Below are 18,330 nucleotides of genomic sequence, written 5' to 3' on the forward strand. Positions count from 1 at the left end.
ATTAAATATAGTGTTAAATTAATAACAGGTTAAGATTCAGAAGTGACTGACTGCTGAAGAGGAACTGAAGGAGATGAGCCCTAGCCCTAAATTGGAGTAGTCTAGAGTTGCAGTCAAAGGGCTGGGACAATTGCATGGCCAGATATTTGTGTTAGATCCTGTTCATTCATGGGATCAGTGTGGCTAACCTGATGAGCCTCAATAAAAACTGTGTTGGCATTTAATGGTAATAGGAGAACGAGTACAGACCCTCTTGCAAGAAGGAGCTGTACTGCGGCCCTCAGCACATAGCTAAGGCTAAATTCTGCTGCTTACCAAAGTGAAGAAATGATGGAGAAGAATCATAAAGCAGAGCACTTGATTTTTGCTGACAGTAGTATGTCCCATGGTGACTGTGAAGGTAGGCTGGGGGGAAGGTGATGTACCTTGTAGACTACAAGAGGCTGAAGCAATAAGGTGGCAATGTATACTTTTGCCATTGAAGATAACTCCAAAAAATTAAATGATGCAACAAGATGACTACACTAAATGTAGTTAGCACAATCTGGCACACTTCAATTTAACGTGATGGTGCTAAGCTGAAAAAAGTCATGCCACTGGGAAGCTCTTTCCTCTAGCTTTCTTAGAGATGGCATGAGAACAACTCTACAAATACTACACGAGAGAGAAAAATACCCTTCTAGTCTTGGAGGGAGTGGAAGCTTCTCTGGGATAGACATCAGAAATTAAAATTAAAACAAGTTAAGAAGACAGCTGGGCTAAAAATGGAGGAAAAAGTATGCCAGAATGAAAACTCTGGCAATTGGAATTTATAATGGATGGTTTAAAAAAACAACAAACAATTTCCACTACCTGTGAGTGTATTAAAACTTATACAGCTGCTAAATATAATAGAAATTAGAATGAAGTCCTATATAATCTATTTTGAAACACTCTGCAAACTACTTTAAATGGACTAAGGAAATGGGATACATTTCTAGCACATGTTTTTGAGAATTTTAAAGTATCTACTGATCACACAGCAAACATCTTTATATGATCACATGTCTACAGCAGTTGACAGCATCTGTACTCTCAGTGAAAAGTTAATCTATTTCCACAGAGATGATTGGAAGCCCCAAAAGCATGTTCAGACAGTCTTCAAACACCAGAACCATGCATACACAAGTACAGAGAAGACAGGCATACAAGGTGGTAGCATATTTGCAGCATCTTAGTTGTGAGATGATGCAAGCCATTCAGATAATGAAATAATGAAGAACAAAGCTAGGTGCTGTTTAAAAAATAAAATGGCTCTTGTGTTTTGAGACATAAATCTACTGCAGCACACAAAGGAAATGTCTTGATGGCTGATATTATATAGAGATACTCAAACCCTGATTATCTAAAGGCTTCACATGATATGGAAGAACTGAGTTATCTGGTTACACCACATGATAATACAGAGTAAAAATACCTACTGCAGTTGATGATAAAGGACCACCTGTAACCAATTTTTAAGCCATGGTTGAGGAGGTTGTGTTGAAAATTGACCCGTGGCTTCTTTGCAATAACAAGAGTTGTTCAAAACTTATCTGAGAAGCACAGGGCAACCCTTAATTGGTCACAAACGTGCCAGTTTATCAGATTGTGGGTCAGCAGCACAGATGCCAACCCTCTCAAATTTTCTATAATCCTTCCAAATTTTACACACAATTACAGAAGTACTAATTCAGGGTTAAATCTATGAATTTTGCAAGTGCACACACTTTTTGTCACTCATTGCTATTTGGGTCGGATGAACACAGCAGTTAATGCTTTGGCCATTGAGGGCGTTCTTCTCTACCTCCCCTGTGGCACATGGGCAGAATATGCTGTGAGGGCCTGATAGGAGGCAAGCCACAATGATTTTGAATAGATTGCGGGCACTGCTGGATTCACCATCCAAAGCCACAGGCTGCATGTTGTGCTCTAACTGTCCCACATGGGCCCTGCTGGACTATGTTTATGTGCCCTGGGTTCTTAGAGCGCTCCAGCGGGGTCTGCAAGTGGCAGTTAGAGTGCAGCATGTGGCCTGTGGCTTCAGTAGTGCTTGTCTCCTACCATGAGATCCTCACTGCAGTCAGGAGGGGAGAAGTAGTTGGAGGGGAGGGAGGAGGATATCCTTGGAAAGGCCAAGGTAATTAAGGGCCCTATCCAGCATATGTGGGCAGCTTTCCTAGGGCTAGTTCTCCGTCTTCCTCTTCTGGGGATGGGGGTGAGGGTTACAATGAGGGGGGTCCCAGTTGGCCCAGGCCCACCAGCCGCAGACAAGAAAGGGAGGTTGTGTTTTCTTGGTGGGGGGAGAGAGAGGAGTTCCAGGTTCTTTGGAAGGAGGCAAGATGGGGACATGACACTTTGGAACTTGCTGTGAATCCAAACAACCTCCCTGATTGGTTTCATCAACATGCCTAAAAGTCTCCGTACAAGGTTGGCAGCTCTGCAAGAGGTAAGACTTCAGCCAAATTTAGAGGTAAGGTGATGTTTTTAGTGATCTTATTTCAAGGATATGTAGCTGAGAGTTCTCAAATAGGACTCTCAGGCTTTTTTTAATGATTGAAGTCGAATCTAAAACTCACTAGAGTTGAAATTGTGACCCCTGGTCCTGAAAAGCTGAGTTGATTCTGGATAACAGATGGATGTAATAAGGGATGTGTCTGCAACAAAAAATACATAGTTTGGGCTGGGGTGCTTGGTGCTGCAGAAACAGCTGTCTTCAGCTGGTTAGAAAACTGGATTTCCACATCCTGAGCAAAGGGAGCCAACAGGCTTAGAATTCCTCAAATGGGTTAACAGTCACCATCAGTTATGGGACTTGATCACCCAAGTGAAGAAACGGGGGCAAAATTCTTGAATGCCACAAGATGACTAATCTTAAAACCGAAGTGTGAAGCCAATGATTTCCCTAGAACGATAACATTGCTGAAAGACTTTTTAGCTTGGTGTGGAAGAAGGTGAGGTATCCTAAATCAATAGCAGAAAGTGAGGCAGAAGTTTAATCTGCCAGGCAGTAACTCTACACCAGGGTTCAGCAACCTTTCAGAAGTTGTGTGCCGAGTCTTCATTTATTCACTCTAATTTAAGGTTTCGCCTGCCAGTAATGCATTTTAACGTTTTGAGAAGGTCTCTTTCTACAAGTCTATAATATATAACTAAACTATTGTATGTAAAATAAATAAGGTTTTTAAAATGCTTAAGAAGCTTCATTTAAAATTAAATTAAAATGCAGAATCCCCCGAACCACTGGCCAGGACCTGGGCAGTGTGAGTGCCACTGAAAATCAGCTCGCGTGCCGCCTTCGGTATGTGTTGCCTATCCCTGCTCTACATTGAATGTGATAGAATGGCATCAGGGATTATACAGTGGCATTACTCAAAGATGCTGGTTAATGTTACTTCCTGTGACTTCAAATACCTCATGATACTAGGCACGAGGAGAAAATCTGTTTGTTAGTGGGCACTACGTACACAATGCCTGTTCTTCACTCTGTAGTTCTGGAACCTTCCAAAGAATTCTGTGAAAATCAGAGTTCGTTCCCTTCTTAAGTTACATTTCTGCTTAAATCATAAATTGAATTTGAAAAATGGGTATGCTTTAGGTGAGTGGTTTTGCAGTAGCTGTTACTGGGGAGAGGAGGGACTCCTTGCTCTGTAGGTTAATTCTGGAGGCTCTATAGAAATTGTAGTATTTGAGACTTGAGATTTGGGGGGAAAATAATTGGGTTCAGCTGCCTCTTAGATGCTTTCCCAAAGAGTCGTCGTCATCTCCCCCACTCTGACAGTAGTCACATCCCAGCTGGCAAGTGCAAGATGTGTTAGTAGAAGGGTAGTAGAAAGTACTTTGGCTACAGTAGTAGCCACGTACATCTCCTAAGATGGATAGCCTTAGGGAAGTGGGAATGCACGCTTTGGCATTTGCACCCCTCCCATCTGAGGATAATAATATTGGACGGACTAGCAATGTGTCAGTGAAATTGTCCTGGGGGCTCACTGGGTGGCAATAAGCAGCATTCTCAGTCTAAGTGAGCTCTCGCATGCTTTCAAGCATAAAAATGTCTTGGGTCCAGGATTCCTTTTCTGGTGGTTCTCATGGCCACTTAAAAAATGACAGTGAACTTGAAGGGTATGTCCCATCTATAGTGTTGTAGCTGCTACTCTAGAGTCTGGCTCTGTACAAGCTTCTTTTCAGAAAGATAGGAGAGAGCCTGAAGGTAGCGAGTCATGGAATAAACTGACCATGAAGGGTAAGCTGCTTTGTAACTTCCATTAGAGGCCAGCACATGCATGGAGGAACAAAAGTATGCTCAGTTACAGCATTTATTAAATCTCAATTGATTTGAGGTTAATCTTGCTATTGAAACTCTAGTCATTCTAGTTAGCATATAAATATTAATGGCTGGTTTTTTGCTCTGAAACCACTTGCTTTAGTACCTTGGGGCAATGAGTTGCACAAGCGATTGTGTGAAAGTTTTTGTACCAGTTTTAAATGTACTGCCGATAAACACTGTGAAAGTCCACCCTCTCAAAATACAAGTGTAATAGAATTAAGTGTGCCTGGCATACCCTGTACACTGTTAAATATTTCATATGTTTATCATATCCCCCTACCACCTCAAAGATAAAATGTTCCCATATTAACAAACCCTGTTAATATGGAAGCTTTTCATGCCTTTAATTTTCATAACCATTTCTGAATCACTTTGATTTCTGCTACCTCCTGCTTTGGAGGGTAACCAGGAATTAGTTATGTGCATATGATCATATGTTCAATATTCTTTTGCATCCTAACACTTGAGCTTTTTAGACTGAGGCTGCACGTTAACAGGTCTTGATTGAGCTTATGACAATGACTCTTGACTGAAATGAATTGAATTTTTGGTATAGAACAGGGTAAGGCACGTTGAAAGCTAGAATGAGCTTTTTCATTTGTCAGCGAATAAGTTCATCTACTATTGCATGTTCTTCTACTTTAGTTTGAAATCGTAGGTTGACCTTTCTTTGGTTACCTCAGTGTCAACTTCCTCTAGCAGACAGTTAATATACCAAACACTGACCCTAGTGAAGAACCTTGCAATGTCCTCCTAATAGCTTTTTGCTATAATAAAAATTGACTGATTTCTGATCATTGACAGTAATTTGTCTCCCCATAAGTACTTTACTTTGACCATCTTTTGAGTGGCTTTTTCAGATGCTTGAGTCATAATTTGGTCTCTTTTCTTTATTTGCTACTTGAGATGGTAAAAGTTAGGACTAAAAGAAGGAAAGTAAAGATTAAACTGGGAATGAATAAAAAGGATGAGGTAGTAATAAAACTCAATTTATGTAGTGTTTATCACTAATTCACTGTAGGTAAAATGTTGATGCAGAGACAGAGCACACAGGAGGAAAACAAAGGAAAATATACACGCAGACAATGCTTTTTAAATTATTTGAACGTGTTTAGAAAACATTATTAGCAAAAGTAAGATCACAAATACATGCATCTTTGTCAGCGGAAGCTGGCAGATCCCTCTTAAACTATTTAAGAAATAAAATGTAGTGACAAGAAGAATGAATACCCTAGGTGGTGAGAGGGCAGGAGTCAAGAATGAGGGAAGAGGAGAGAATGGATCTTCATCTTAATAAATGAATTAAAATCCATCACTTCAACAAGTCAGAATGACAGTCTTTGGCTTTAGTTTGTTCATGTTTTTGGCATTTAAAAAGTCTTGTCTGTCTTGATTTGTCTGGACAGCTAGATACAGTGAAGTGTTGTGAAGGCCAAGACTATAACAGGGTTCAAAAAAGAACTAGATAAATTCATGGAGGATAGGTCCATCAGTGGCTATTAGCCAGGATGGGGAGGGATGGTATCCCTAGCCTCTGTTTGCCAGAAGCTGGGAATGAGCAAAAGGGAATGGATCACTTGATGATTACCTGTTTATTCCCTCTGGGGTACCTAGCCACTGTCGGAAGACAAGATATTGGGCTGACCCAGTATGGCCATTGTTATGTTCTTAAAGTGGTTGGAGGCTAAGTCCTCTCATAAAGAGGTACTCCCATTGGGCACCCAAACACTGAGTTGGGTATTTAAGGTAGATGTTAACTAAAAGACTTCCTTACAGCCTGACAAAATAACAAACCAGTTGGTCACTGAGTTGTATGTCCTGTGATGTCATAATTGTATTTTGTTAACTGAAGACTTAGTATTAAAGATGAATATATATATATTTTTTGAAAAACTTTTTGTGGGATGAGTTTAGAGAAAAGTAGAGCTCATTTGTCCCATTTCCCTCCTACAGCAAGGAAGCCTAATGACAATCAATCCCCTTTCCCCTGCACAATACAAGTCACTTCTAAGGAATGTCTCAAGGTATATGCCTTTGGACTAAAAACAAATGCAGACAGAATTATGTATGTATTGAGCAGGAAGAGAGGCCAGGGAGGTGCTCTAGTGTAGTTCCTATTCAGAGGAGTTTAGCAAGATGGAAAAGGGGATAAAATAGTTACTTGGATAACAAGACTGTTTCTGACCTTTGTCAGAAAACTAGTTGCCTTGGTATGTAAGACATATTTCTTACATGAAATGGTGGTATAGAAAACATTAAAACTGTTAAGGTTGTTGCAAAGTGAGGTACTTACAAGTTAGATAACATGAATTAAGGCTGCCTTTTGAACATAACTTGGGCCACTTGAGTATATGAATTATGATAGTGATCACATAATTGAACACTATTTTTCCACTGGATCCCTGCCTTCTTCAGTTGCAGAATGAGCAACTGTTGAATATTCATTTTATGTTTAGTGCGTGACCCCTACCTTATTTGCTGCATATCCTTCAAACCCTGCTCTGAATAGAATATCTTCTCATGAGCTCTTCTGTGGGCTCATCATTGAATGAGTGCTTGACAAGCATCAATTAAACTGTCTTTACAACATGCTCATAATTATTATTACTGCTTGTTGCAGAACTGAGGCACAGATCGAAGCAAAAATTGTCACAAGTTTCCACTTGCTATGGGTGCCCAATTTGTGACGCGTAAGGCCTGTTTTTGTTTGTTTCAGATTAAATTTTATAGCACATTGTGTGTTCGATAAGAGCTCCCATTGACTTAAGTTGTAGTTGTGGTTGCTGAGCCCTTCTGCAAATCAGTATGTAGGGTCTCAAGTCAGGCACCTAGAAATGAGATGCTAACAATTAGTGAACACAAGTGAAAAGTTGGTATAAGTGACTTATCTAGCATCACTTGGGGACTCTGTGGCACAGGAAGAGAATTCTCCAGGGCTGTGTAAAACTGCTCTAATCATGAGACTTGCCATTATGTTCCTGCAGTTCCCTACCTTAATCACAACACTTCCAACTTTGGTTTAAAAAAAAAAAAAAAAAAGCAAGGGTCCTCCAGGCAATACTCTCAGTACACAACTGTTTTCCTCTCGAGTGATTATCCTTATGCATATTCCACATCTAGGTATGCATGCTCGCCATGTGCCTGAGTCAGGAAATTCTTCAAAGCAGTGTCCATTGGTCTGTACACATGTGGTAGCTCTCCTTATGCTCCAGACTAAGGATATAAGAGGCAGCGTGGGTTGATGCTGCTCCAATTCTTCCTTACCACCATGTGGCCTGAGCATAGGTGCCAACTCTGTGGGTGCTCCAGGGCTGGAGCACTCACGGGAAACAAAAATAGTGGGTGCTCTGCTGTGGAAGCCGCAAATCCACTCTTGTGCATGCGGGGCCCTCCTCAACCTTTGGCAGGTGGCAGGATTAGCTGTTTCCAGCCAATCAGCTGTAGCGTGCAGCTGTCTATCAGCTGTTTGGCAGGGAGCCAGCAGATGAGCTCTTCTGCAGCATGTGGCTGTAATTCCTAGCCTGGTTCTCACTACATGTAAAAGTGGTCCCTTTCCAGGGCAGAGGGAGCAGGGTGCCATTTAGGGAGGGCAGGGGGACTTCTGCTGCTTCCTGAGTTTCCTACCACAGTGGAGTGCAAAGGAAAATGAACTGCTGCTCCCCGCTGGCACCGGAGGAACCCAAAGCACTTAGCTGTGAGCTGAGCAAGAAGTTTCTTTGGCTGATAGGGCTGTTCCAGAGGAGCTGGATCAGCAGCTCGTTCCTCTCCCTCGGCTGTGGGAAATGTAAATTCCCTCTTGTGTGGGCGGCTGTGCTTAGACCACATCCGAAGTTGACTCCCAAGGTGGCTTCCGCATTTCACATAAATCAGGTTATTCAGCTTCCAGCCTTTTATCCCAGACGTCATCAGGATAATGGGGAAGCCATCCTCAATACACTCGGCATGAGGAGAGCCTTGGCCTTCTATTTGGACAAAATAAGAGCCTTCAGAAAATCTTAGACTCTTCCTCTCTGTTGCAGACAGGTCAAAAGGTACAGCAATTTCAGCTCAGAGACTCTCTAAGTGGGTGCTGGTCTGTATTAAATGGTTACAAATTGTGTAATGTAACACCCCCGTCTTCAATATGCCTGCATTCTACAAGGTCAGTCTCTGCTTCTGTTGCTTTCTCCAAGGGTATCCCTGTATCAGAAATCTGGAGAACAGCTACTTGGGCATCTGCAAACACCTTTGCAGAAAACTATGCCATCTTGGGGGGATTCAGCTGCAGATGTCAATTTTGGTGCCACCTATCAGACTCTACGCCGAAGTCCCAGCCTCCAGTCGTAGGCACTGTTCAGGAGTCTCCGAGTCCCTATGGGTTCTCCACTGTAGAAGCTACTCACCTTGTGCAATAATGATGGTTCTTTGAGATGTGTCCCTAAGCGGATAGTTTCTATCCAGAGGGCTGTATGCTGCTAAGAGTCCTTGGTTTGTCTTGTTTACATCACAGAACACATGGATGCGCTCCAATATTTTTGTTTATGGGATGGAATATCATGATTTTTATGAAGACAAAAACAACCTGGTAACAATTGCCACAAATGTGACCAGAACCCAAGTCTTTGAAGAGTGTCCAGTGATAATTGGGTGCCCAGTCTATGGGCCTTATTAATAGCAAACACCAAATATCCGCCTTTAGGAAATTGGGGTATGCAAAAATAACACTCATTTTGATCAACGTTGACTTAATTTAAAATATTTACTCAGACAGTCTACAGTAGAAACTTGACCATCTCTCTCACCTTTCAGGTTACAAAGTTATTAATTAAAATTTGGGCACTGAGGGATGTGCAGAAAACACTGCTTGTTGCACATGAGTCCTTAGGCGATCAGTGTGCTTTAGATCTTGTGCTTAATTTGTCTGAGAAGTAGATAAACCATTGAAGTTCAAGTAGACTTGCAGAGTATGAAATATGGTGAAATCCTATTAACCATGGGATCTGAGTATTCGAATACCTTTCCCTACTTATGCTTAGAACGTTGGGTTTTTTTTTTTAACATTTATCACACACACAGCCAACTCAAAATAAAGACCATCATGGAAAATTAAGAATCCACGAAAGAAAGTTACTGACTGTGAAATCCTATCTTTACAGGGGTGTAGAAAGTTAAAAGGCTGTACAAGGTGTTGCTTCCATTGTTAGCTGGTGTAATCAACAGGATTCATACTTTTCATGCGTAGTCCTCCTAAAGATGGCTAAAATTATAAAGTAATGCAGTATTTGGTCCTGCCATGAGGGCAGGGGACTGGACTCGATGACCTCGCGAGGTCCCTTCCAGTCCTAGAATCTATTGTAAGGAAAGAAATAAGTTACAAGGTGGTATGGTAGCTTTCAAACAGACAGTGTGAATGTTACCCAGAGCTAAGTTTTTGTAATTATTCTTTAGAATTCCTTGCAGATGGTAAAATGTGAATATAAACAGTAATTTATCTAATTAATTGTTGGTTTTGTTAGCATCACTAAGACTGAACTGTAGAGCAAAGTTTCAGCAGGTAATTAATTTTGAGATTTTAATTTAACACTTGATACAAAAGACCTTCTCATTTACCCACCCACAGATATGACCTTCCTACAAATAATAGGAGTACCGTTTTATCAAATATAGCTTTTAAATAGTCATGACTGACTTCCCTATTTCATATCACTGTGAAATATTCTTTTCAGGCACAAAACTTTAAAACTACACCACCTTCAGCTTTTAATCTCACATTTTTCTTGACAAAAAATAGCTGTGCAGATGGTGCAGTCTGGGCTGGAGCTTAGACTCCAAAGCCTACAGAGGAGGAGTGGGCTTCAGAGCCTGACCCTCCAGCCTGAGATGCAACTTCAAAGTGCTGTCTACACAGCTATTGTTAGCCTGGTAGTGTGAGCCGCACAAGCCTGGGTCTGCTCCCTTTTAAGAAGTGTGTTCTGCTCAGCAGTTGTTCCATCAGGGGAGACCACATTAGCTGACTTTCTAGCCAAAGAGACCAATTTTGATAAGTGGCTTCTCCAAATCATGGAGTTTCTCTTCTGTGCAGCCAGTTTGCTTCTTCCTCAGCTAGTTCTGCACTTAATGACCCTATGCTACAAAGGCATGTTCCTCTGTTCTCACCTGGCCAAGTTTCCTGCATCTGACTGCTGAGTTTTCTTGAGCCTCTTAAGCTCTGTGCTTTTTAAGACTTGCCATCAGTGCTTGACTTTGTTTTCCTGCTTTTAGACTGTTCTCCAAATTCTGGCCCTTTCAGACAGACTTGGTCAGATTGATTTCTTGAGGCTTTAGCTATCGTGCTTTCCCAATGTGTTTCCATTTGAATGGGAGTCCAAGATATAATGAACCTCCATTGTTCTGGATCTGGGAGATGCATGACACAGCCCTGACAACAAATGGCAGATTCAGCTAACATGGCGTTATTTAATAAGCTATTTAATAATATCTGTCAGAATTCAAAGTTGTACATAGTCCTCAAATTGTCAAAATCCATTTCTGCCCCACTGAATAAAGAAAGTTAGAGGAAATTTTAGGGAGAATGATGAGCAACCTTGACTTCAGACAGGTATCTCTGCAGTAGAGTTGTCTAACTCCTCATTTTGATATTTTATGGAGGCAGATAAGATAAATTAGCCTTTCCTATTAATTCAGGTCTCCTTAATCTAGCCAAGGAAATTTGGCTCTCCGCTTCGTCATCACCAGTAATAGAGATGTACCAACTCCTTTGGGCAAAATCCATGATTGTATCTGTAACATAGAAACTTGCTAGAGGTAGCAGTGTTTCACTGGGACAGGGAAGGGAATAAACATTATTTAGAAAATGTCAGAACATATTCCATTGTGCTTTAAATTTCCAGTTACCGAGAATCAAAACAGACCTGTTAAACAGAGCATACAAGAGTCTTAACCAATCATTGTGCTGTTTCTTTATCTCCATAAAGAGTGATCTGTGCTTGCTTGGATTTGAGATGCAGTTCTTGATTTAGATATTGAAAGGTTAGACAGTGGGCCTAGTGTGACGACTACAAAAATGTCTTACTAATTGGCTATAGTTTTGTGTGTTGTGTGTGGTGTTTCAAACCTGACTAATCAGTGTGCGACTGAATTTATTTCTTGAAAGTAACTTACTTAACTAAAACTTCTGTTTTAAAAAAATACAAAAGTAGATACTTCCTTTCAGAGATAATGAATTAAAAAGGCTAAATATTCTCCTGCAGTGTCATCAGACACAATTCTGTGGTGTTATGCTTGTGTTGTACCGGAAAGTGAAATGGACTACTAAGTGAACGCTCTGAATTACTAACAAAAACCTGTTGAATATTGTATCTGGTGGGAGTGGTGAATAATGAAGAGGACATGTCCATCAGGATTTGTGTGGTACAAGCAAACAGTGTTTCAGTATTGCCAAATATAAAGACCTACATGTAGGGGGGAAAAATGTAGGCCGTATTTCAAGGATGGAGTCCTCCATTCTTGGAAAAACACTGAGTCGGAAAGACATTGGGATCATGGTGGATTATCAGCTGAATATGAGCTCACCGTGTCCAAAAGGGCTAATACTTGGATGCCTTAATAGGGGAGTGTTGAGTAGGAGTAGGAAAGTTCTGTTATCTCTGTAGTTGGCACTGGTGTGACCACTAGTGGAATACCATGTCCAGTACAGAGGTGCCCACATCAAGAAGGATGTTAAATAATTGGAGAGGGTTCAGAGAAGAGCGGAATGCAGGATTAGAAAAATATGCCTTTACAGTGAACTAAGTTAGTGTAGCTAATGAAAAAAGGTGCTTTGACTACTGGTAGACATGTATTCCACTTCTGATGTGCATGCACCCCATACACTGAAGATCAGAATTCTTTGCTAGCAGTGTTCATTGGTCACATATCTTCCTCTGACCTCAAGATCCTCCCCCTTCAAGGGTAAAAGGAGGGTGGAGTGACCAACTGAGCCTCAGTTCCTTTCAACTGCTAATTGCTGTAAGACAGACCCAGTTAGCAGTGTCTACTTTTTTCCATTCAAACATTTTTATTATGATTTTTCCAGTTGAATATTTTATTACTATTTTCTAAATGGCTAATTTAGGCTAGTTATTTAGTGTAGTATGTGAAGTAGGTTTTAGCTTTCTCTAGATTTTATTGTTTGCCCTATACCTGGGGCAGGGTCTAATGTGATGTGGGGAGAAAACCCACTGGACTGTAAATTTTGGGAGTTCTGAGGGGCTGTTAAGCCCATTAGTGACTCGCATTCTAGGTATTGTTACTGTTTACTTCAGAGATGTCTTTAAATAAAAAGAGTAAGGACTATAAAATAGTCACTAAGAGGGCAACTAAATGTAGGGACAACGGGATGAATTTGTTCATGTTGGAGAAAGCTGTGAAGCCAGTCTTCGAACCAAATGGAAGACAAAATCCTCTAGTCCAGGACAGTCGTCAGTAAAAAGGGTCCTGGCAACTGCATTATGTCCAGGACTCCGCCTGTTCCATCCTCTGGACTGCAAACGGTGACTGTCATTACTCCTCTCTGAAGTACAGAGGAAAATTCCTTAAAAAGACTTTCTCAGAAAAGAAGACAGTTGCTTCACCTCTTTCTATCTCCAGGAAGAAGTGGTGTTCTGAAAGCAGCCCCTTGCTCTTCATTTTGGCAGGAGGTAACTTGGAAAACTTGTTGACCGTTATCAGCACCAAAACAGAGCACTGCTGCAGTGTCAGTCTGCTGCTAGCACCTATGCTCTTGGCACTGGGTCAGTTCTCTCAGCTGCCTGCGGCATCAGCTTGTTCTGCGTGAGGTCAGTTACAGCCCCCTACAGGGCTGACTTGCTCAGTGCAGGCATCCTCAGAGAAGCTGATGCTTGTGCCTGTATCTGCAGGCTGCTGCTGCTTTTAACATATCAGCTCTGGCTCCTCTAGCTGTAGAGCTACTAATGCCAGGTATTAATATCGCCAGGTCAGCTTATGGAGCAGCATCACTTGATGCCAATGTGTACAGCACAGAGTCATTTGGCGGTTTCCATGCAACGTGATCTGACGTTGTTAGGAGTTTCTGTTAATTAGGAAGTGCTTTCGAGGTCATCTGGGTGGTGTTGTGGTAGGCCTTATTCAGTGGATAATTCTCAGATCCTCACACAAGCAGTCCCTTGCCCCCTTAAAATAAAGAGCATTGGTATTTCTCTTTAAACATCTTTTGATAGTTGGAATATTTCATCCTCTTACCCTTCAGTGTGTCTTATGACCCATACATATTAGTGTCAGGTCAGATACAGGTAAAAACATGTTAGTTTAAAATCCCTTCTCTCCCCCCCCCCTTCAATCCAAACTTGTTTTATCCATATGAACAAACTGCTTGGCCTCACTGGGCCCCATGGCCATATCCTAAATCAAAACCTCCTTCAGCTTCGGTTTCTAGATCTCCTTCACCGTAGGATCCACCTATTATACAAAAGCATTCACAGCAATCTGTACATATTACTGAGACAGACTCTTCTTCGTGTCAGTCTCTGTATGAACGTGTAAATCAGCAACAAGTTTTTGAAACCGTTCGAGAGCATATTCCATTCTCTTCTCAGAATGAGGCTCTGGCTCTTCATCAGATAATTATGGGTTATTTCAAGGATTAGTTGGCAGAATGGTAGATGCTTTGGAGACCATGGTTCAGACGGTTCAAGGAAAAGGACATAAAATATTTGACTTTTGGCATACATATGTGTGAGAGGCTTTTGTTTCCTGTAAGTGAAGGCTTATTAAAACCAACCTAACTATTATGACCGACTACAGCATCTATATCACCCACTTACAAGAAAATTGAAAAAAGGTATTGAGTGCCTTCCACAGGCTTAGAATATTTCTATATGCATCCTGATCCAGGGTCTTTGGAGGTGACCACTGCACAAGAGAAGTCAAAATGTAAGTTCTTTAGGACTACTGCAAAAAAGGAGTTGAGATTGGACTTTTTAAGAAAATGGTATTTGTTGGCTAGCCTTCAATCTCGCATAGTGAATTATCAGACCCTTCTGTCACGTTTATGATTACCTTATGTGGAGCAGTTACTGAGGACAGGTCTTCACTACAGGGCTCAGTCAACCTAAGTTACGCAACTCCAGCTACATGAATAACATAGCTGGAATCAACATAGCTTCAGTCAACCTTTTGCTGTGTCTACACCGCGCTGGGATTTGACTTATGCTTCTCGTTCCGGTGGAGTACCATAGTTGACGGGAGAGAGATCAGCAATCGATTTAGTGGACCCCCGGTGGATCGATCGCCATACATCAATCCCCCAGTAAATGGAGACAAGCCCTGAATACGTTGATAAACTTGATCACACCTTGGAGAGCAATTTAAATACTTATTTATGGAGGATCAGATAATAGCTAAAACCTCCCTACAAGTCTCAATTGATGCTTCTGATAAGGCATTGAGGGCACCAACAGTTACTGTGTGGTGTTTGTCATGGCTCCCGTCCTCAGTCTGAACTTTCTTTAGGAATGCAATGTTGAAAGACCTCTCCTTTGAAAGACCTCTTCTGCTCAGATCTGAAACTTAATGACTCATTAGATATGTTAAGACTTTGGTGCCACATTACTGTCATTAGACATCTATCTTTCCCAATATAAAAAGCAGTTTTAATATTCTACTTAACCAAGAGAGCATTTCACTACTCCTTTCTATCATCCTTATAACAGAATATTAGATTTCTGTAAGAGGAAACAATAAATAAATAAATAAAATGACGGAGGTCTTTTTCAACTTTGAATGCTGCTAAAGCTGGCTCGAAGAAGTCATTTTGATGTGTATGTTGAGAGCTGCCAGCCAATTTTGGAGGATCTTCTCTTACCGTTTTTGGGGACAGTTGCATTATTTCTTACAGCAAGATCCAGTGACTGGAAGTTGCAGCTCGATAAAGTCAGACTGGAAATACAGTGTAAATTTTTAATAGTGGGGGTAATTAATCATTGGACCACAGTAACGAAGGTTGTGGTGGATTCCTTATCACTCGCAACTGTTAAATCAAAATTGGATTTCTCTAAAATGTTCACCAAAACTGTTTTGCATAATGACTGACTAGATCAGTGGTCCCTTCTGGCCTTAGATTCTTTGAATCTTACAAAGGTGGTTTGCTATTAGACTATATACACACTAGTATATTGAATTGCTAATATAATCCATTTTCTGACGTTTCTCAATAAAACATAAGTGAAGACTAGGGGTTTCTCAGCAATTGTCTGTTATTTTCATAAAATTAATATGTAGCCCTATTAGTGGCACATCAGTTGAATTCTCCCAATTTAAACATATTGCTTTTAGTGTTTTTCATGATGTTATAGATCACGTCTCTTAGATCCTAGGATCAAGGTAGATGAGGTAACTTTTTTTTATTATTATTATTATTATTATTATTAGACTAAGTTCTGTTGGTGGAAGGGGCAAACTTTTGGGTGTCAGAGAGCTGCTCTTCAGGTCTGGGGAAGGTAACCAGAGTGTCTAAACTAAATACAAGTTGGGACAGATAGTTAAGCATAAGGAGTTAACTTGTTATAAGAGACCACTTACAATGAAGTGGGCAATTAAGGGTTACCAGGTAGTAGGGTGTGTTACAAATGGTTGTAATGAGCCATAAAGCCAGTGTTTCTGTTTAATCAGTGTTTTTAATGTGTAGCAGACATTCAGCTTCTAAATTAATGATTACATTATCTAGCAAATTTTGAATGAGGTCATTATTCATGATATTTTGTTCATCGGAGACAAAAACGTTGTTTTAATCATCCCTTCCAATATGAATTGTATAATAAATGACTATGACTCCAATAACTTAGAAATAACCTATATGAAGAGGTTTTCCTTTATGTAAAATTGGTAATAAATTGCAAGTGAGAGAGCTTTTAAAGGGGAATCTAACTCTTCATATCCCTTTTTGTTGCCATCAAAAAGCTGCATGTACAATGTGTGATAATCTGCAAGTTGCACTAAATTACTAGCTGGACACTACTTATCACTACAGTCTTTATTCACTTTGACTAGATTTTTAAAAATAGCTATTCTTGAGATGCAAAATTTTTGTTCTGCCTTGGCTAAACAGCAAAAGAGAAACTAAATTTCAGTTTGATATCAAGGTATATTAACACTTAAACAGTTGATTATGAAGACATGCTGACTTTTTTTGTTCAAATTTAATTATATGCAAGCAAGTGCTTCATTGTCTACAGTAGAGCGCTTTTGCCCTTTACTTCCTAGAGGCTGCTACTGTCAAAAGTTTTTTCTTCATATTTTAATATCAATAATCTAATTTGTGCCACTTGCCTGGAGTGTGCTTCATTCAGTGTACTTGTAATAAGTCAGGGTCACCAAAGCTTTGATCCACTTTCAAGTCATCCACTCATCCTTATTTTGTCGGGATGACGAAGCTCCTGAAGCTTTCACCACCCTGTTGCTTAACTGGAGCGTCTGTTATGCTAAAACTTAAGATACCAGTCATGATAGTTGTCTGTATCTTTTAGTGCTGACTTCAGCGTTCTGTGTACTTAAATTACCAGATGTTCAAAACTGCTGGCTCACTTGTGAGGAAATGTCCAATGCATTTGAAGCATGACAATCTTGCATAGGCAACACTCTTGCAATGTGCCTCAGAAAGGACAAAGGTTATGCTGGGAATTGCTCAGATGTCAGCCTAGAACTTAACTCAAAACACTTAACAGCACCTTGAACTTGTAGTTCCAGAAAGTATGATGCAACACGGACCCAAAAAATCTTGAATGCTTTCTACTTAATGTTCCTTAAAATTTAGTTGCTTTACTACAGTAGCACCTTAATGTTACTTTAACTCCAAATATCTAGATAGTTTTCCCATGTCTATCTCCAGTACACATCAAGGCTCCTTTAGAGATGGATCTAGGGAATACATGCTTCTGTAGAAGCACTTGGTTTTGTCCGTCATATAAATGAATTTCTTCTGGAGAACCATCTTTGTCCTTAGTTACTAAGAGAAACCAACAGAGATATCAAATATTGTACTGCCAGTAGACATGATAAATAATCCTTAGACACCAGTACCTAATAAAAGGTTTGATTATATTTCCAGTCAAATGATGCAGTGTAAAGAACTTGGACAAACCTGCTAACTAAATATAGTGAAGTACTGTCCCTGTATCTTCAGTGGTGAGAAGGTTACATGCTATAGAAATACTACTTAATCAGGGCTTGGGCTAAATTGCCTGTCTCTTGAACTCCCATGGAAATAGTTCAGAAACGAGTGCCTCATATAGCTGATACTTTACTTTGATGTGAGTGGTAACCACTTTGAATGAAAGCATCAATACTACCAAAACAATTTAAAACAGCACACCTGAGGGCTTGTCTACGTAGTGTGGCAATGGGCACCTGATGAGGGATGTGAATATGAATGTGCACCAATGTATTGCACGCTAACTGAACCATGTGGACCCTGCTCGCGCACACTCAAAGCTCCCCAGTGTGTTAACTAGAACTGAAACATACTACATTAACGCACTCTAGGGAACTTTTAGTGTACATTACTGGAGTCCACACAGGTCAATTGGTGCACATTAGATTTTGTATTCCTCTGGTGTGCATTACAGCACCATGCAGACAAGCCCCTTGGTATCTGTTTCAGTTTGAGGGGACATGGCTGAACAGTAATAAACTTTTAATGTTAATAGGTGAGCGCTTTTTGAAGCCCAATATTAATTTCTTATTCCTCCTGCAGGATTATCTGACCTTTTTTGAAACACTAAAAGTTAGTGATTCAGAAGTGTCATTTATATAAAAGGATATTGATGTTCTAGATTGTTGTAGCCTAGCTTGGTTGGTTTGTTATACCACTTAGATTTTTTTCTGTAACAGAATGTCAATGTTTTCAAACACCTTAATCTCTGCAGGAAAATCTGTTGAAAATGGCTATTTAACTTTAATAGCACTGTTCTAGACAATGCAGTATAAAGTTGAAAGAGCCACTATAAAATCTG

General features: G+C 40.4%; 1 protein-coding gene across 1 annotated transcript in view; it reads left to right on the forward strand.

Moving 5' to 3' along the window:
• Nucleotides 1-330: 330 nt before the first annotated feature.
• Nucleotides 331-18,330, forward strand: part of NECTIN3 (nectin cell adhesion molecule 3) — a 109,644-nt gene continuing 91,644 nt past the window's right edge. The window contains exon 1 of the mRNA XM_065419836.1: nt 331-400. Coding sequence (XP_065275908.1) covers nt 331-400 — 70 coding nt within the window. The remainder of the gene's footprint in view (nt 401-18,330) is intronic.

This window comes from Emys orbicularis, chromosome 1 (genome assembly GCF_028017835.1).
Source record: "Emys orbicularis isolate rEmyOrb1 chromosome 1, rEmyOrb1.hap1, whole genome shotgun sequence".
Taxonomy (NCBI): domain Eukaryota; kingdom Metazoa; phylum Chordata; order Testudines; family Emydidae; genus Emys; species Emys orbicularis.